The 20,966-nt window shown below is 42.1% G+C and overlaps 1 protein-coding gene and 1 long non-coding RNA gene across 3 annotated transcripts in view; one reads left to right on the top strand and one right to left on the bottom strand.

Annotated features, from left to right (window-relative positions):
- Positions 1 to 12,013: 12,013 nt before the first annotated feature.
- LOC132888617 (uncharacterized) lies at positions 12,014 to 12,743 on the bottom strand. Its single transcript, XR_009654957.1, has 2 exons — positions 12,344 to 12,743; positions 12,014 to 12,238 (listed from the first exon to the last, which is right to left on the bottom strand). It is a non-coding gene; the product is annotated as an uncharacterized LOC132888617 (long non-coding RNA).
- A 2,968-nt stretch (positions 12,744 to 15,711) lies between these two features.
- The window catches only part of ube2d3 (ubiquitin-conjugating enzyme E2D 3), a 28,523-nt gene continuing 23,268 nt past the window's right edge, over positions 15,712 to 20,966 (top strand). The window contains exon 1 of one of the 2 annotated variants that reach the window (XM_060925656.1): positions 15,712 to 15,962. In XM_060925656.1, coding sequence (XP_060781639.1) covers positions 15,939 to 15,962 — 24 coding nt within the window. In that variant the 5' untranslated portion in view covers positions 15,712 to 15,938. The remainder of the gene's footprint in view (positions 15,963 to 20,966) is intronic. The other variant, XM_060925657.1, reaches the window with a different exon arrangement.

The raw sequence follows: 20,966 nt of genomic DNA, 5'->3' as shown, positions 1-20,966 counted from the left end.
CGCAAAAAAAAAAAAAAGGTACCCTACTGCTTATAAATAAAATTGTTTTCTGATCCCATGTCCACACAGTAAATATAGCATATATATATTTACTCTATGAGGCAGTTGCCACAAAAATGAAGCATAATCCAAAAATGAACAATTTTAAAAAAATCACAGAAGTAAAATATACCAAGTGTCTGTACTTTATATTATTCTACTCTTACCTCTTATAGTTTTCGAAACTGAAACCTCCGAACCGAGGCTGACATGCACACGCTGCTGCCATGACCCAAACTCTTATTTCCTGGAAATGGCCCGGCGCTAGAGCTCAGTGGAACGTGCTTTTCCTCTGTAATAAGCATAAATATGTCTGAAAGCGATTTTCTTTAATCTAGTGCATTTATTTTGAATGGTGAACCAAATTGTATACACTCACCAGCCATTTTAATCGCAACACGTGTATTCACAGTGCACGACTGTTACATTCTTACAGCACGATGACCTAGTGGCTCGCGCCTCTATATGAGGCGGTAGACAGCAAAAACGATTTTGACTTTTTGGTGACCTTGACCAGATGACCCTCAAAATGTTGGAGGTTCTGTTTGAGACCAATGCCCATCTATCCTGAAAGTTTCATGAAGATTGGTCCAGCTGTTTTCCTGTAATATTGTTAACAAAAAAAAAAAACAACACAAAAACCCCACCAAAACCAATACCTCGCCCCCTGGTGGACTCTGTCCCAGGCGAGGTAACAAGTAAAACTCAGTGCCAACAGTGTCGATGGAAATGCCTCTGCTGCCAACAAATCTGTTCTTTCTTGTTATGAATTTTTCTTATATGCCTCAAATAACCTGAAAATCACATGCATTCAAATCACATTCTGAAAATCACTTTGTTCAAACAGGAAGGAAGCTATTGAAGCACATTCAACCTTGCTTTAACCTTGAACCTGTGTGGATCAATTCTGAAATCTAATCGGTTCATTTGCTGGTTACAATCAGGATTCCATATAGTATAAATACGAAGGCGGTTATAGAAAATCGCACGTGCTGATTGGTTGAGAAATTCAGACTGTTTCTCAAGCGACTCGGCAAAAGGGCGGCCAATCGCTTAGTCACCGTAAGTGAGGAAGAATTACAAATTATGAAAGAAAATGCTGTTCCTAAAAGCACTAAAGATGCTACAAAGTCTGGTCTAAAATTATTCAAAGGTAAGGTGGAATTGTGATTTATTTGATCTGTTTCAAAACAAAGTATTTGACTCGCATAGATAAGTGGCACAAATCTCCACTGCACCGTTATTGCATTTGCATGCTGCTTTTGAAGTTTGAAATATTTTTTAATATGACTTTTTAAAAATAATTGCCTGTGTATTTTCACTAAGACGATTATCAGGCTCAGTGAACATCAGTGAATAATTGTTAAATACAGCCTACAAACATATAAAAAAAAATTTTTAATATCTCATCTCATTATCTCTAGCCGCTTTATCCTGTTCTACAGGGTCGCAGGCAAGCTGGAGCCTATCCCAGCTGACTACGGGCGAGAGGCGGGGTACACCCTGGACAAGTCGCCAGGTCATCACAGGGCTGACACATAGACACAGACAACCATTCACACTCACATTCACACCTACGGTCAATTTAGAGTCACCAGTTAACCTAACCTGCATGTCTTTGGACTGTGGGGGAAACCGGAGCACCCGGAGGAAACCCATGTGGACACGGGGAGAACATGCAAACTCCACACAAAGGCCCTCGCCGGCCACGGGGCTCGAACCCAGGACCTTCTTGCTGTGAGGCGACAGCCGGTAACCGCTACACCACCGTGCCGCCCATGACAGAACACTAGTCCCAAAAATAATTTGTGGACATGTAACTTACGGTAATATGTAAGTTTGGTTTGTTTCCCCTTCACTAACATGGGAATGGGTGGAGTTCGAAGTTGTACTCTGTATAGGGCCTCGGAGACATTTTGCCTTCATATTTAAAACCCTGTTAATACAGTGGGGTAAAAAAGTATTTAGTCAGCCACCAATTGTGCAAGTTCTCCCACTTAAAAAGATGAGAGAGGCCTGTAATTTTCATCATTGGTACACTTCAACTATGAGAGATAGAATGGGGGGAAAGAATCCAGGAAATCACATTTGTAGGATTTTTAATGAATTAATTGGCAAATTCCTCAGTAAAATAAGTATTTGGTCACCTACAAACAAGCAAGATTTCTGGCTCTCACAGACCTGTAACAACTTCTTTAAGAGGCTCCTCAGTCCTCCACTCGTTACCTGGATTAATGGCACCTGTTTGAACTCGTTATCAGTATAAAAGACACCTGTCCACAACCTCAAACAGTCACACTCCAAACTCCACTATGGCCAAGACCAAAGAGCTGTCAAAGGACACCAGAAACAAAATTGTAGACCTGCACCAGGCTGGGAAGACTGAATCTGCAATAGGTAAGCAGCTTGGTGTGAAGAAATCAACTGTGGGAGCAATTATTAGAAAATGGAAGACATACAAGACCACTGATAATCTCCCTTGAACTGGGGCTCCACGCAAGATCTCACCCCGTGGGGTCAAAATGATCACAAGAACGGTGAGCAAAAATTCCCAGAACCACATGGGGGGACCTAGTGAATGACCTGCAGAGAGCTGGGACCAAAGTAAAAAAGGCTACCATCAGTAACACACTACGCCGCCAGGGACTCAAATCCTGCAGTGCCAGACGTGTCCCCCTGCTTAAGCCAGTACATGTCCAGGCCCATCTGAAGTTTGCTAGGGAGCATTTGGATGATCCAGAAGAGGATTGGGAGAATGTCATATGGTCAGATGAAACCAAACTAGAACTTTTTTTTTTTAAAAACTCAACTTGTCGTGTTTGGAGGAGAAAGAATGCTGAGTTGCATCCAAAGAACGCCATACCTACTGTGAAGCACGGGGGTGGAAGCATCATGCTTTGGGGCTGTTTTTCTGCAAAGGGACCAGGACGACTGATCCGTGTAAAGGAAAGAATGAATGGGGCCATGTATCATGAGATTTTGAGTAAAAACCTCCTTCCATCAGCAAGGGCATTGAAGATGAAACGTGGCTGGGTTTTTCAGCATGACAATGATCCCAACGGGCAACGAAGGAGTGGCTTCGTAAGAAGTATTTCAAGGTCCTGGAGTGGCCTAGCCAGTCTCCAGATCTCAACCCCATAGAAAATCTTTGGAGGGAGTTGAAAGTCCGTGTTGCCCAGCGACAGCCCCAAAACGTCACTGCTCTAGAGGAGATCTGCATGGAGGAATGGGCCAAAATACCAGCAACAGTGTGTGAAAACCTTGTGAAGACTTACAGAAAACGTTTGACCTCTGTCATTGCCAACAAAGGGTATATAACAAAGTACTGAGATGAACTTTTGTTATTGACCAAATACTTATTTTCCACCATAATTTGCAAATAAATTCTTTAAAAATCAGACTGTGATTTTCTGGATTTTTTTTTTCTCATTTTGTGTCTCATAGTTGAGGTATGCCTATGATGAAAATTACAGGCTTCTCATCTTTTTAAGTGGGAGAACTTGCACAATTGGTGACTGACTAAATACTTTTTTGCCCCACTGTATATACACTCATATACCTAGGAATTTATCAGGGAGTCTTTTGAGATTCTGGTCCATGCTGACAATATTTCGTCACAATCTCTGCAGCATTTTTTCGGTGTGCCTTCATGCTGTGAATATCCCATTCTACCATATCCCAAAGGTGTTGAACTCGTGTTCATGCTCATGAAACCAGTTTGAGTTAACTTTTGCTTTGTGACATGATGCATTATTATGTTGGAAATAGTCATTAGAAGATTGGTAAATTGTGGCCATGAAGGGACGCACATGGTCATCAACAATATTCAAATAGGTTGCGCCGTTCAAGCAATGAGTGATTACCCCACTTCATAGTTCGACATGACATGTTGTTATGCATTCTGAGCTGCTTTCCTGCTCAGCATAATTATACAGACTTCTACACTGTACTGCAAATAATCTCCTCTGCAGGGATATACTGTTGCAGGCGCAGAGTGGTTATCTGAGTTACTGTAGCCTTTCTGTCAGCACAAACCGGTCTGGCCTTTCTCCACTGATCTCCCTCGTCAGCAAGGCACTTCCTTCCACAGAACTGCTGTTTACTGGAAGTTTTTCTTTATTGCATAAGTCTGAGCAAACTCAGATGCTGAGACTGTCGTGCATGAAAATCCTAGGAGATCATGAGTTATAGAAATACTCAAATAAGCCCATCTGGTACCAACAATCATGTCATGGTCAAAATCACTGAGATCAAAATTTTCCCCCATTCTGATGGTTGATGTCAATGTTACCTAAAGCTGCTGGCCCGTATGAGTATGATTTTATGCATTGCACTGCTGCCACGCGACTGGTTGATAATTAGATAACTGCATGAATGAGTAGGTGTAGAGGTATTCCTAATAGTGCTCAGTGAGTGCATCGAGTCATTGGCTTCAACAGATAGCTCGAAACCAGTCCTTGTACTTTTAGAAAAGTATGTTTTCTCATGATAGCTATGGGTGTATGTGATCTATCCGTCTTCAGCTGAACACTAGTTATAACCTCAGTTCCAAAAAAGTTGGGACACTGTAAAACATAAATTAAAAAAAATAGAATTTCACAAAGTTCAAAAGCCAGCATCTGTGATGTTAGTGCCCATGACATGGGTAATTTCCACATCTGGGAAGACACCATTAATGCTGTATGATATATACATACAGGTTTTGGAGCAACATGCCACCATTCAGATGACATCTTTTTCACAGAAGGCCTTGCTTATTTCAGCAACACAATACCAATCCACATTTTGCATGTATTTCAATTGCACGGCTCAGTAGTAAAAGAGTCCAGGTGCTAAACTGGCCTGCCTGCATTCCAGATCTGTCTCCAATTGAAGCTGAGCTCGGGCCCAGAGATGCATCCACAAATGCAAATTAAAACTATATATAAACAATGGTTTTCAGAAGTGTTCCTGGGCCCATGCAGTGATTTCCATTACAGAATCACGTCTATTTTTAATGCAGTGTTACCCGAGGGCCTGAAGATCACTGGCATCCAATGTTGATTTTTGGCCTTGTCCCTTGCATACAAAGATTGCCCTGGATTCTATAAGTCTTTGAATGATATTATGTACCATAGATGATGTGAATCCCACATTTTTTGCAATTTTACATTGGGGAACGTTATTCTTAAATTGTTGCACTGTTTGCCCACACAGTCTTTCACAGAGTGGTGAACCCCTCCCCATCTTTTACTTCTGCTGAGCTATTTCTTGTCATTCATTAGTAGCTCAGACTGTTTGCTGGGTTTCTTTTTGAGCTCATCAGTTGATGCCTGTTGTGGGCATTTGCAACTAACTTGCTGTTACAACTAAAAAACAGGGTAAACTAACACTTTGAAATGCTATAATTCTAGAAGATCCTTGCTTATCATCCGTGGCTAAATAATCCTAATGGTGACATGGCCTGCAAAGAAATATATGTATTTCATAGAAACTCCGAGCATTTGCACTAAAGAGAATCTGAAGGCATACAAATCTATGTTTACAATTTTGTCATCTGTGGTCACATGCAGGACATGATGATTTACAGTTACAACATCGAGGACATTGAGGCACTGAAAGCTGAGGTACTGCCCAGCCAGATAATAAATATATTTGTTAGCCAAACAAAGTTAACTAACAAAGTAAATATGTTCATTAGGCAACTCCTCAGTAAGAATGTGACCTAGCTGTCTAGTGTTCTTATGTAGTGTACCTATAGCTACAGTGCCTTGAAAAAGTATTCATACCCCTTGAACTTTTTCACATTTTTCCACCTTACAACCACGAACTTAAAAGTTTTTTACTGAGATTTTATGTGATAGACCAACACAGAGTAGCACATAATTGTGAAGTGAAACGAAAATGATAAATGGTCTTCAAAATTTTAAACAAATAAAAATCTGAAAAATGTGGTGTGCATTAGTATTCAGCCCCCTGTACTCTGATACCTCTAAATACAATCCAGTGCAATCAATTGCCTTCAGAAGTCATCTAATTAGTTAATAGAGTCCTACTGTGTGTAATTTACTCTCAGCATAAATACACTTGTTCTGTGAAGGCCTCAGTGGTTTGTTAAAGAACACTGAAGAACAAACAGCATCATGAAGACCAAAGAACTCACCAGACAGGTCAGGGATAAAGTTCTGGAGAAGTTTAAAGCAGGGTTAGGTTATAAAAAAATATCCCAAGCTCTGAACATCTCAAGAAGCACTGTTCAATCCATCATTCAAAAATGGAAAAAGTATGGCACAACTGCAAACCTACCAAGACATGGCTGTCCACCTAAACTGACAGAGCGAGCAAGGAGAGCACTGGTCAGAGAAGCAGCCAACAGGCCCATGATCACTCTGGAGGAGCTGCAGAAACCCACAGCTCAGGTGGGAGAATCTGTGCACAGGACAACTATAAGTCGTACACTCCACAAATCTGGCCTTTTTGGAAGAGTGGCAAGAAGAAAGCCATTGTTGAAAGACAGGCATAAGAAGTCCCGTTTGGAGTTTGCCAGAAGCCATGTAGGGGACACAGCAAACATGTGGAAGAAGGTGCTTTGGTCAGATGAGACCAAAGTTGAACTTTTTGGCCTAAATGCAAAGCGCTATGTGTGGCGGTAAACTAACACTGCTCATCACCCTGCACACACCATCCCCACTGTGAAACATGGTAGTGGCAGCATCATGCTATGGGGGTGCTCTTCTTCAGCAGGGACAGGGAAGCTGGCCAGAGTTGATGGGAAGATGGATGGAGCTAAATACAGGGCAATCCTGGAAGAAAACCTGTTGGAGGCTGCAAAAGACCTGAGACTGGGAAGGAGATTCACCTTCCAGCAAGACAATGACCGTAAACATACAGCCAGAGCTACAATGGAATGGTTTAGATCAAAGAATATTCATGTGTTAGAATGGCCCAGTCAAAGTCCAGACCTAAATCCCATTGAGCATCTGTGGCAAGACTTGAAAATTGCTGTTCACAGACGCTCTCCATCCAATCTGGCTGAGCTTGAGCTATTTTGCAAAGAAGAATGGGCAAAAATTTCAGTGTCTCGATGTACAAAGCTGGTAGAGACATACCACAAAAGACTTGCAGCTATAATTGCAGCAAAAGATGGCTCTACAAAGTATTGAGGCAGGGGGCTGAATACTAATGCACACCACATTTTTCAGAATTTTATTTGTTTAAAATTTTGAAGACCATTTATCATTTTTGTTTCACTTCACAATTATGTGCTACTCTGTGTTGGTCTCATCTCATTATCTCTAGCCACTTTATCCTGTTCTACAGGGTCGCAGACAAGCTGGAGCCTATCCCAGCTGACTACGGGCGAAAGGCGGGGTACACCCTGGACAAGTCGCCAGGTCATCACAGGGCTGACACATAGACACAGACAACCATTCACACTCACATTCACACCTACGGTCAATTTAGTCACCAGTTAACCTAACCTGCATGTCTTTGGACTGTGGGGGAAACCGGAGCACCCGGAGGAAACCCACGCGGCTGTGTTGGTCTATCACATAAAATCTCAGTAAAAAACTTTTAAGTTCGTGGTTGTAAGGTGGAAAAATGTGAAAAAGTTCAAGGGGTATGAATACTTTTTCAAGGCACTGTAGTTTCTTGATGTAGCTTTGAGGGTAGCTATGTACGGTTGTTAAAACAATATAAGTTAGGCATGTTAGCTAGCTAGCGGGCAGCACGGTGGTGTAGTGGTTAACACTGTCACCTCACAGCAAGAAGATCCTGGGTTCGAGCCCCGTGGCCGGTGAGGGCCTTTCGGTGTGGAGTTTGCATGTTCTCCCCGTGTCTGCGTGGGTTTCCTCCGGGTGCTCCGGTTTCCCCCACAGTCCAAAGACATGCAGGTTAGGCTAATTGGTGGCTCTAAATTGACCGTAGGTGTGAATGTGAGTGTGAATGGTTGTCTGTGTCTCTGTGTCAGCCCTGCAATGACCTGGTGAATTGTCCAGGGTGTACCCCACCTCTCGCCCGTAGTCAGCTGGGATAGGCTCCAGCTTACCTGCGACCCTGTAGAACAGGATAAAGCGGCTACAGATAATGGATGGATGGCTAGCAAGTTATACCTGTTAAATTCTTCGTAAGCATACCAACTTGACTGATAACTATCATATCTACATAGCAGACCTGCTGCCTGGTGCTTTTCCATCACCAGCTTGTTTGGGCAGGGCCTCAGCGAGTTTTCTCAGACTGGTCGAGCTGCATTGTTAATTTCCACATTATTAATGTGGAAAATCTGTTTGAGGATAGATTGTGCCCTGAATTTCTTATGATTAAATACAAATTTTTGTGTCATCACTGCTCCAAATGTTGTATAACATCCACCTGAAATGCACAGGTGCATCACACTTACCAATTTTATTGTAGAGACCATGCAAAAAATTGTGATTTTATTTTGCATATTTACTCATCCCACTGAAATTAATGTCTTGATACTCCACAGCCAGCACACCTTTTTACATGCAAGTGTGACTTACATCAAGCACATTTCAGCACTGTGAAATGTGAGCCCACACACTTTTGTACAATGGTGGTCGCTATGCTACAGATCTGCTGTCAATTCTAGATAGTGTAAGCATTTTGAGCAGTAGTGTACTTTGGGCCAATTTCATGTGGACCAAATGAAACAAGGCTAGATTTGGCCTTGTGTTTGACACATGCGGTGTAAGGTGTAGCAAGCAGCATGGTGTGTGATAGCTCCAAAGCAGAGGTGGACAAAGTACCCAACTTCATCAAGTCAAAGTACAGATCCCACTGGTCAAATGTTACTCCGATACAAGTGAAAGTTGTCCAGTCAATTTTTTACTTAAGTTAAAGTACTGAAGTACTTGCTTTTAAAAATACTTAAGTATTAAAAGTACATTTTCTGTCAACGCATTGTTGTATTATTGCCACAACGCTTACAGAACATAATGCCGTTACCAAAGACAGAAATGTGAATTCACAAAATGAACACATGCTGTGCCGTCATGGTGGTTTAACGTTAAGCTAGCTAGTCAGTGAAGCTCCACCTGACATGCTAGCAAACGCTTTTCAAACTCTAAATCATATTGGGTAGCTAACGCTACTAGAAAAGAAAGATTTCTACATTCTGTTTATTTGGCAAGATTATGCTAAAACATATTTCTGAAAGGACTTCAGATAAGTTAACGTTATTCGTGTTAGCGTAACTCCATTTTTACATGCTAACTAACAGTGTCCAAGTTAACTAGCTATGTGTTATCGTTAGCCGTGGACAAGGCTATGGCAACTTGGTGGGCAAATCCATAGAAAGTCCTTTGACTAACCAGACTGCATAGCTGCTGCGACGCTATCGCTAGCTCTAAAAGCACAGACAACTTCATTGCAAGCTTTCTCTTGGAAAAAAACATTTACGTATATACCTCAATATGTTTCCGCAGGTTGGACGGCGAGTTTTTGTAGGCTGTGATGTGGTTCATTTTTGGCAAACAAAGCAAACATTTAAAACGAAACGAATCTTTAACCCTTTCAGAAAACTGAAACATGGGTTCTAGGTATGGCCATGAGTGTGTGCGTTCCCCAGAAGAACCGCCTCCTTCCATTCTGCCATCAACTGATCGTGTTCAAATAATGCTGCTGAGAAATCATTGAACTTGATTTTATACAGTCTATAGACATGACGTGACCCTAGTGATTACTGACAGGCTGTCTCAGTCTCATCTACAAAAAAAATCAATCACGTTTTAGAAAAAAAAGAAAAAACGTCCACTTTCAAAGCTGTTTCATAGTAACGAGTAATGAGGACCTTGACAGAAATGTAGTGGAGTAAAAAGTATGATATTTGCCTTTCAAATGTAGTGAAGTTAAAGTCATAAGTTTAAAAAAAAGTAAAAATACTCAAGTAAAGTACAGATACTCAAAAACTATACTTAAGTACAGTAAATGTACTTCGTTACTGTCCACCTCTGCTCAAAAGACTAGCAATGCTAACTAGGGAAAGCTAACTTGAAGTCAAAAGGCCCCATGCTGTCTACAGTTAATGAAATAGTGCATCATACGTCACCAGTTTTATATAGCTGGTAGGTTTTCCTGAGCATCTTGCAGAACCAGCCACATTTCCTCTGAAGATTTTGACTGTCACACTTACTTCTTAATTTTATACCAAAACCCAGCAGCTGTCATTATATTTTTTTGTCTGAAAAGTGTCTCTTAGGTAATATGCTGCTTTCTTTCCTAACATACAAACATTTTTCTGTTACATTTAATTTTGTGCAAGAAAACTAATGTTTGGAGAACTAAAATGTTTTGTACAGACTCGATAATATAGAAGTGAGACCAAAAAAACCCCCCCAAAACCTATAACAAAGTTTGTAGTGAATAACCAGGGTTCCTAAGACTTTTGCACAGTAATATACTTTCTACTACCTATATTTTGTCAAGGGACAGTTATTTTCTGCCTGTTTCACTAAAGTTTATCTTTCACCCCTTGACTCAGAGCACCAGTTTCACAAAAGCACTGTAAGGGTCGTGTAGTGTTGTGATGCTTTTGCAAACCTCAGGTCTTATTTGTAGCAGGATCTCATGTCGCTATTTTGCAGTTTAATTGTGTCTTTGAGTTTAATTCCAGGGCGGCACGGTGGTGTAGTGGTTAGCACTGTTGCCTCACAGCCAGGGCCGGCTCTAGGTCTTTGGCTCCCCTAGGCGAGATTGAGTTTTGGCGCCCCCCCCAAGAAAAAAACCCCTCTAATAACATCTAAATAACACTTTAATCTAATCACTCTATTCTATTACTATTAAACAATGTACGGTGCATGGACAATAAACAAGAAGTCATTTTTATCTTTTTCATTATTGTTATTATTATCATTATTAACATAAAGTGTCACAAAGTAAAATGACCACACAAATTCAATACATATCTCCATATAATGGGCAAAAACTCTTCTGCACCCTGTTCAAAGTGTAGTGCATGGACAATAAACAAGAAATTATTTTTAGTTTCTTTTTTGCTATTAAAAGTTATGTCATCTCTGAAGAATTAACAAATTAAATGAATAAAAAATTCTACAATTCTAATTGTGCAAACTTAAGCACCCTGTTAGGACATCAACGGGCTGTGTTTTCAAACAAAAGTGCTATTATGGGTACTTTGTTATTGAAGTCTATTGCTGTTTGCATCTAGTTAGCTAGGCAGACATTGATTCAGGCATCTAAAATATTAATTTGCCACTATAATGGTTGATATGAAAGATTAGATCAGACTTACCTCTATACTTGGCTCTATTTGTTTCTTCCTGTAGCCTTCGTTTGGATTTCTTCATTTAAGCACTTGTAGTCTGGGCTACTTTTTGCAGTGGATAGCCACTCTCATTCCCCGATGAACACCGCTCTCCCCGCCCCCTTATAACCTATCATTGTGCATTTTTAGTAGGCATAAGGAAATCACTGACCACTACTGCATAGGCTACACTTGTTTTTCAACCTTTTTGAGCCAGGGTGCACTTTTTTCAATGAAAAAATCTCAAGGCACATCACCAATAGAAAATGTTGACTGAAACTAAAACGCTGTTGCCAATATTTACAATATACAGTCATTCTATAATTTTCCACGGTACACTTGGTGATCTCTCACGGCACACTAGTGTTCCGCGGTACTAGAGTTCGGCAGCACAGTGGTTGAAAACACTGTACACCACTGATGCACTTGGTAACATCTCCATTCAATAACTCCATCCCTCCTTTTTGGTGGGGTTTTGGTCGCCCTTGGCGCCCCGGGCACACTTTGCGCTCTAGGCAATTGCCTAGGTCGTCTATAGCAATCGCCGGCTATGATTACATGGCCAAAACAGAGAATAGCCGCGGATGCGCACTTGCGCGCCCAGGGGCGGTTTTAGGAAATCTGAGGCTCTGGGCAAAGGACAATTTGGAGGCCCCCCTCAACCCCAACCCATACATCTGTAATAATAATGAGATGATGAATCATACGTAGTGATGAACAATATTTATTGTGAACACATGGAAATGATTGAAAAAAACCCAATAAAGATCACTGAATATCTGAATATAAGCTGTGTGTGTGTGTGTGTCAGTAGAGGAGAGTGTGTGTGTGTGTGTGTGTGTGTGTGTGTGTCTGCCTGTCTGTCTATGTGCGCTGCTGTCGGTGTGCCCATCTATCAGTCTCATGGGTGGTGGTGGCTACAGTGGATGAGACCTGCACAGAAAGACAGGGAGAGAGAAAAACCAAACGTGGATTAATATACAGTGTAAGATTTAAATAAATGAAATTATTAGTTATTAATTATTATAATTTACTTACTGTGTGCTTAAAACTTGATTTTTCTTGCTTTAGCATTGGCAAATGCAGTGATGACATCTTCCATGTCCAGTTTCCTTCTCACGGCTTGCTCAATGGATATTACCACCAGATCTGACAGTCTCTCCTGACACATGGTGGACCTGAGATATGTCTTGATTAATTTCAAGGCAGAAAAACTCCTTTCCCCAGAAGCCACTGTGACAGGAAGTGTGAGGAGTACTCGAAGTGCAATACTTAGATTTGGGTAACAATCCAGCAGGTTTTCTCTGAATATATAGTTAAGCACAGTGACGGATTTAGAAATTTGGTGGTCCAAGGCGAATTTCGCTAGGGGGCCCTTCAAATCCTCATCTATTAACAAGGACCTTTAACTATGTGAGAAAGAAGTTTCAGACAAAAATTGTATGCCAAAATACAGAATATTTTTTAAATGGTTTAACAGTTTGACTGAGAGTATATGTGTGAGTGAGTCAGTCATGCCCATTTAATCTATAACTAAAGCTGTAACTACATTAAGTCTGTCACTGGTCTTCAAGAATCGGGAATGTGTATAATCTGTAGATATCTGAAACAGAGAAAATAAACACAAAACATAGTAACAGTTCAACTTTTTTTCTTGAAATATCTCATCTCATTATCTGTAGCCGCTTTATCCTGTTCTACAGGGTCGCAGGCAAGCTGGAGCCTATCCCAGCTGACTACGGGCGAAAGGCGGGGTACACCCTGGACAAGTCGCCAGGTCATCACAGGGCTGACACATAGACACAGACAACCATTCACACTCACATTCACACCTACGGTCAATTTAGTCACCAGTTAACCTAACCTGCATGTCTTTGGACTGTGGGGGAAACCGGAGCACCCGGAGGAAACCCATGCGGACACGGGGAGAACATGCAAACTCCACACAGAAAGGCCCTCGCCGGCCACGGGGCTCGAACCCGGACCTTCTTGCTGTGAAGCGACAGCGCTAACCACTACACCACCGTGCCGCCCTTCTTGAAATATGATACACAGTATATAAAAAGGTTATTTGTTTGAGAAGATAATGATTAAATATCCAGCAGGACTCAAGTAGTTACATAAATCATAGCCTGTTGAAATGTACTGTAAAATGATTGCCTTCATTTCTTGTCACTGGTCTTCATGCCTCAGGAATGTGTATAATCTGTAGATATCTGGAACAGTTTTTTATTTTTATTCAATAGTTTTTTGTCTTTTTTTCCGATTTAAACATACAAAATCACAATTTACAAACAAAATGGCTTAGGAATGGATCGCTGTCCAAAGGCCCCCAGTGTCTGTTGGAGAGGAAATGCAATCAGGGAAGCCTTTAACTGCAGCCGCTATCTTGTGTGGAAGAAGGTTGTTAATTTCGGTAGCTTTTCAACAAACTGTTCACTATCCTTTTTCCTCTTCCTTTTCTCACTACCACTTAGAAATCGTTTCATTCTGATTTGACTTTAACAAAAAATTTTACGAGGGCTCTGCAGCTAGAGCTAGATGGTGCTGGTGCATGTATTCAGCCTGCTCGCGTCGTTGCCTAGGTTACTTCAGACACTACGGCTCTGAGAAAGAGCGAAGCCGGATAGCTGTGCGTGACATCACGTCACATACTGGTGGTTTTGCTTGTGAATCTAGCTGTAGGATTACACGTGAATCATGCTTTATTGCTTTTATTATTTTCGTAGCAATGTGGTTCATGTCGAGTGGAAAATATGTATAATCACAATGAATTATTACATAGTAAATGATGTATAGCATGCAGGAAAACAGGAATACCATAACGCGACGACGAGGCCCCTGATTGGACGAGGCTCAGGGCAATTGCCCGACTTTGCCCAATGGAAAGACCGCCTATGTGCGTGCCCAAAGACACACTCCACTGTTGAGCGCTTATTGTTTCATGATTAACAACCACCACCACACCCCACCCCACCCCACCCCACCCCACCCCGCCCCGCTTTTTTTGACAAATCGCACCCTGACTACATGCTCATCTCATTATCTCTAGCCGCTTTATCCTTCAACAGGGTTGCAGGCAAGCTGGAGCCTATCCCAGCTGACTACGGGCGAAAGGCGGGGTACACCCTGGACAAGTCGCCAGGTCATCACAGGGCTGACACATAGACACAGACAACCATTCACACACTCATTCACACCTACGGTCAATTTAGAGTCACCAGTTAACCTAACCTGCATGTCTTTGGACTGTGGGGGAAACCGGAGCACCCGGAGGAAACCCACGCGGACACGGGGAGAACATGCAAACTCCGCACAGAAAGGCCCTCGCCAGCCACGGGGCTCGAACCCGGACCTTCTTGCTGTGAGGCGACAGCGCTAACCACTACACCACCCTGCCGCCCTGACTACATGCTTTGCTGTACAATTAAATTAGGCTAAGACATTATAATGCTGACTCGTTTTCAGAATAGTGGAAGTCATAATTTTTCTCCCCCCATTTCTGCGCCCCTGGATGGACGCAGCGCCCTTAGCATTTGCCTATATTGCCTATGCCACGGGCCAGCTCTGCTCACAGCAAGAAGGTGGCCGGTGAGGGCCTTTCTGTGTGGAGTTTGCATGCTGTCCACCCGGGTTTCCTCTGGGTGCTCTGGTTTCCCCCAAAGACATGCAGGTTAGGGTAAACGGTGGCTCTAAATTGACTGTAGGTGTGAATGTGAGTGTGAATGGTTGTCTGTGTCTATGTGTCAGCCCTGTGATGACCTGGCGACCCTGCCTCTCGCCCATAGTCAGCTGGGATAGGCTCCAGCTTGCCTGCGACCCTGTAGGACAGGATAAGCGGCTACAGATAATGGATGGATGGAGTTTAATTCCACAACCAGTTCAAATCTTATGGGATTTTGGTATATCTAAATGGCCTAAACATTTAGGGAAACCATGACCTAAAGGTTAGAGAAGCAGCTTTAGGACCAAAAGGTCGCCAGTTCGATTCCCTGGACCAGCAGGGATGGCTGAAGTTCCCTTAACTGCTAAATTCCTGTAATGTAATTATCAGTTGCAAGTTTAATAAAGTGTCTGAGATAAATGCTGTACTGTTCATATCCTGGCCTGTAGGTGGCAGTAAAACATTAACATCGTCCTTTTATGCGTCATTAAAAACGGAAGAACGGTAACCCGGACATTTTATCTTGCCTATGAAATTACTGTTAAGTAATTGATGAAAACCGGATTACTTTGTATAATAAATATTCTATCGGACTGTTGTTTACAGCGCCTAGTTTCGAATTGTTGAGCTTGATAGTTCGCTAGAATAGCTTTCAGCATAGGCTACAATATAGACTGTTATTATGTTTCCTACCTGTATTCTTGACAATCCCGCCTATCATGCTGGCTAGTTGGTTCGACTCGTAGCGTCCTCGATTGGCCGGTGTGAACCGCTAGCCAATAGTAGGGCAAGAGGCGGGACCATACGAGCCAATCACGGTACAAGGAAGTGCAGAATACAGGTGGGGAAAGCAATTCAGTAAGACTCGGTAAGCATAGCAACAGTCCAGCAAAAGTTGAGCGCGCTAAGAGCTCCAGTGTTTGGTGGAGTGGAGCTCTGCTAAACTAAACCACTACAGGCGGCGGTAAGATGGCGCTTAAACGAATCCAAAAGGTAAGCATGAAATACGCTGAAGATTTTACTAAAGGGTGGGTTTTAACATTAAAAGGCGGTTAATTTGGGCGCGTTTATAAGTGCAGCCGAGTGATTTAGTTTATAGCTAAAGCAGCTAGACAACATGCACATGTAAATACAGAAGAGAAATAAACAAACTTATCCAGCGTGAATGTTAGTTTACACGTTTAGGCACAGTACACACACACATTAACTTAACACAGGTCTCTGAAAAGAAACCTATCAGACAGCTGTTCGTTATTTCTGTCTATTGTGTGTCAGCATTGCCTGGAACACACACACACACACACACACACTTGTCAGTACCTGAGGCTGCACACACTGCAGTCCTGCTCGAGATTTCACTTAAAATCTCAGAGTTCATGTTTGCTAAAGCCTTAACAGTGTCTCAGGAGTGTGTAAGTTGTTGCACCTTTATCCATTTTCTCACTCAGTCTTTCAATCTTCGTGTTCAAAATAGTTTTCCCCCTTCAGCTCCAGCTCTGATTAAAATAGTAAGAAGATCATCTTTCCTCATTCACCCAATGCTCGAAAAGTATGAGGTGTTTTTTTTTAAAACTCCATTTAGTGATTATAACCACGTTTGGGTTTGTCATCAACATTTTGAGACTTGGTAGCATTTGGTGAACATGTCAGTCTGAATCTTCTATTTAAAACATTACAGCGGAGTTGATTTGAGTCCAGGAATGTAAGTGCAGTTGCGCAATGCTCCAGTGTGTAGAGTTGAATAGTAATGGAGATCAGCCAGGGTTGCCAGGTCTGACACAAACCAGCCTAATGCTCAGTACAAAACTCTTAACGTTTCTCTTCCAAAAGTTACCCAGCATCTTTTACATTTTGTAAAATGCATTGTAATATATTGAAACGTAACATCATACATTAGATTTTAATTAAATAGTATTAGAAGAAGAAACCTTGATTTGGGCAATTCCATGTAAATGTCAACCTCACCATGCAAAAATAAAGCAACATGTAATACATCAAAACCACTCCCAGAGATCTCACCTAGGCCTGTATTTTACAGATGTGAATAAGTTGAACCGATTTGTCACAAGAATTGTTCCCGGCGCCTTAATATGTCAGTCTTTCTTTCTTATAATGTAAAACCCAAGCTAAAATCAACTTTGATCATGTACAATTCTATATTATTGCTACAAGCCACAGAAATGTATGCTAAAATCCACAAAACAGCAAAACAATAGCCATCCTAAATATTATTTAAGAACTTTGATAGTTTTAGCTGATATTTAGAGAGTTTTTCAAAGGGTTATGGTGGTTAAATTGCTGATTTTCTAAACATATGCCATGTCTATTTCAGACGCGTCACATCCATAACGGAATTTCGTCACATCCATAACGCTGACTTTTCCTTCCGAAACTCTGCATGAAATACAAAATATTTTAAACAAAGATTTTTTTAATATTCACCTTGGACCCCTCTATCAAACGGATATCTCCATTTCGACATTAGGTTTACAATTTCACAGAGTTTGATAAAAATGTACAGTCACCCAAGAAAAGTGATACTTTTTCTGTCACATCCATAACGCATCTTTTATTGGCATTTTCTGGCATGCCCTAGATGTACTATGGGAATTGTTCTTGTTCTATCACTTCTCCAGTATGGTACAGCCTTAAAATATGCAACACCTGTTTAAATACTGGGAGACAATAAAACATGCACTGGGTCATTTGTTGCCATTTTGAGTTCAAGTGTCACGTCCGTAACGCTGGAATTGCTCATTTGTCACATGCACAGTGAGATTCATCCTCTGCATTTAACCCAGCTGAAGCAGTGGGCAGCCATACTACAGCACCCGGGGAGCAATCAGAGAGCTCAAGGGCACCTCAGCCCAAGGCCGCCTCACATCAACCAACTGCATGTCCTTGAACTGTGGGCGAAACTGGAGCACCCGGAGGAAACCCACACAGACATGGGGAGAACATGCAAACTCCACACAGAAAGGCCGTGGCTGGCAGCTGGGCCTGAACCCAGAACCCTCTTGCTGTGAGGCGACAGTGCTAACCACTACACCACCGTGCTGCCACGTAGCAGATAACTAATTTCCATCTAAAATCTTTACTAAAAAAAGATATAAATTGTCATAAATAGAGAGTAAATCAATCAAATTCACTGAACCAAATTCGTAGATTAATTTACAGAGATTAAAGTGCATATTCTGGACCAATTTTGTTTTTTGTTTTTTATATGAAAGTATGTCCCTTTACACATTGATCCAGAAGGGTAATTTTGCACAAGGCCATCTGTCTACAGCAGAAAAAAATAGAACAAAACACGTCTGGAAAAATCCCAAGGGAGTCTGGAGCCAGATTCGTGACGTCACCTGCAGAAGCGCGAGCAGGCTGCGAGAGCTTTGCGCAGTTTCAGTGCACAGCCTGTGTAGACCAAGCGCTCCCATTTCTCTCTCATTGTCCGGCCTTTTGGAAAACAATGAGTGCTAATCCCGTCATGATTGGTGTTGCTACACCCTCCTATGATACATCTGTTAACCATTTTAATAACTGCGTGATAACGTTGAAGAAATTTGTAGAAAACCACCAGGTCGTTTTCTCATAAACAAACCAGCGCTGATGTGGGATTCAGAAGGAGGCGTCCCGCAGATGACGTCATGAAAATCAGTGTGTGCCGGGAAATCCAAATGCCAAGTTTTTTCAGAGGCGGACCAATTCGCCTCAAATGGCTTGATTTCAACTGAATTTTTCTGGTATTGCGCAAGGTAAAAAAAAATTGCAGACATTGAAGAATGTTAGATATTTGACCAAAGTTTAATAATAAAATAGGAGAATTGCATCGATCTTGCTCCTGAATTTACCTGTGATATGCCTTTTAAGAATAACAGTTAACCCCTTGTCACCAATTCGAACTAGTTCTGGGCTAGTGCCGGATCAACTTGTGAACCATCTAAGATTTGGAGGCCTCCGTCAGTTATAGTCGACTATGGGCACGTCTCATCAGTTGCTGTTGGAGCATCTTCGGTGGTGGCTGAAGAGCCCGATCCTGGACTGGCAGGCACGGTTGCAGATGTCGCAGACAAAGGTGGCATTGGTGTGTGGGGTCATACGCCTTTCTTTCCTTCAGGCCTGCTTATCCTCAGCAGCATTAGTGAGCTTTTCTTCACCAAGCGTGGTTTGCTGTTTCACTGCACCCCTCCAATTGCTGCAGGCAGCCACCAGCTCTTCCCAGGAGTTTATGTCGATGTCCAAAGCCTTCAGGTCTATCTTGCAGACATCCTTGTATTGCAGTTGGGGGCGGCCAGTGTTCCTTTTGCCAGCCATGAGTTCACCGTAGAGGATGTCCTTTGGTATGCGACCATCCTCCATGCGCTGTACATGACCCAGCCAATGCAGGTGGCATTGCCTGAGGAGGGTAACCATGCTTGGGAGACCAGCTTGAGACAGGACCTCGGTGTTTGGCACCTTATCTTGCCAGCTGATGTTCAGAATGTGGTGAAGGCAGTGTAGGTGAAAGGAGTTCAGTTTCTTCTCCTGCTCGGCATATGTGGTCCATGTCACTGCCATATAGTAGTGTACTAAGGACACAGGCATTGCATACCGCCATCTTGGTCTTTGTGGACAGCTTGGGGTTCTCCCAGACACGATCGGTGAGGCAGGCAAGAGTTGTTGCTGCCTTTCCAATGCGCTTGTTGACCTCTTCGTCCAAAGACGAATTGTCTGTGATGGTGGAGCCTAGGTAAGTGAACTGATGGACAACCTGTAGTTCGTAGTCATCGATGGAGATGGAAGGTGGGGCTGCAACATCTTGACCCATCACGTTTGTCTTCTTAAGGCTGATGGTGAGGCCAAAGTCCTTGCATGCCTGGGAGAACTGAGACATGAGTGCCTGAAGCTACTCCTGTGTGTGGGTTCACAACTTGTGAACCATCTAAGAACCAGTTTGCTTTTCCACAGGCTAGAGATCCACCATAGAGCCACATAATTACATCACTGTATACACAAGATTGTCTCCTCCACAGATCACTGCTCCTTGGATTTTATGTCCATATTAAAGCTTTGTTTTTTCTTCTTCTGCTTTGGATTGGGCAGAAAAAAAAGACTACACCTCTTTGGGGGGGTTAAATGGCAGTTGCAGAGGGGTCTTTTTTTTTTTTTTTGGTCACAATAATTCAGCCTCCAGCCCCTGACGTAAGTGGTTCTTGGTTCTAGACCAGCAAAGTGTTGGTGCTGCTCTCGAATCAGGTGTCCTGGCCAAGAGCTGTTTCTTTGGCTGTTGAAACGTGAAGAATTGGCTCTGAACCAGTCCCTGAACTACTTTAGTGGAAAAAGGGGGTAGCCTGTGTATGACAAGTGACCACCTTGTCTGGCTACTGGTGTAGGTGGTGATATATTTTCTTCTGTATGTAGTAAACAAAAACAGGTTTTCTAGGCTTGAATATGTTTCTCTTTTGCACACACAATCAGAAGTAAAGCTTTGGCATTTTAAATTCTGGTTACCCCCAAAAATAAAAAGTGAGAAAATCATTCCAGTTCCACTGAAAGACCGTGTACGTATCAATACATTTATAATCTAATTGACTTGGGGGGGAAAAAAACAGAATTACTGCTGAATTTAACAGAATTTTATGTTTACAGTTAGAAATGCATTCTCACTTTGATCATCATCCACATCGTTGTCTCATCACGTGGTTAGTCACTTGTGGCATTTTTAAATTTAAAAAAAAAAAAGGTTTATTGTTATTGCCAAAGATCGTGAAATTGCAGTTGCATCTCCAAGGAGTGACACACAATACGTACACAAAAACAAACAAACCCCATCCTCGGATCTCTGTTCACTCTATCGTTGGTGGGGAAGTAATCAGTGGTGCATCTGTTCAGTGTGTAAATGCTTTTCCCTGGTTTGATGTGCAGATGTATCATGGTGTATGCATCTGCTCACAAACTGATTGTTTTGGTATGGGATATAGAAATGTAATATCTTGATCAAAGTGTGAAAGTCACTGTTTG

This window comes from Neoarius graeffei, chromosome 7, assembly GCF_027579695.1.
Source record: "Neoarius graeffei isolate fNeoGra1 chromosome 7, fNeoGra1.pri, whole genome shotgun sequence".
Taxonomy (NCBI): domain Eukaryota; kingdom Metazoa; phylum Chordata; class Actinopteri; order Siluriformes; family Ariidae; genus Neoarius; species Neoarius graeffei.
This window is presented reverse-complemented; position numbering and strand designations above follow the sequence as displayed.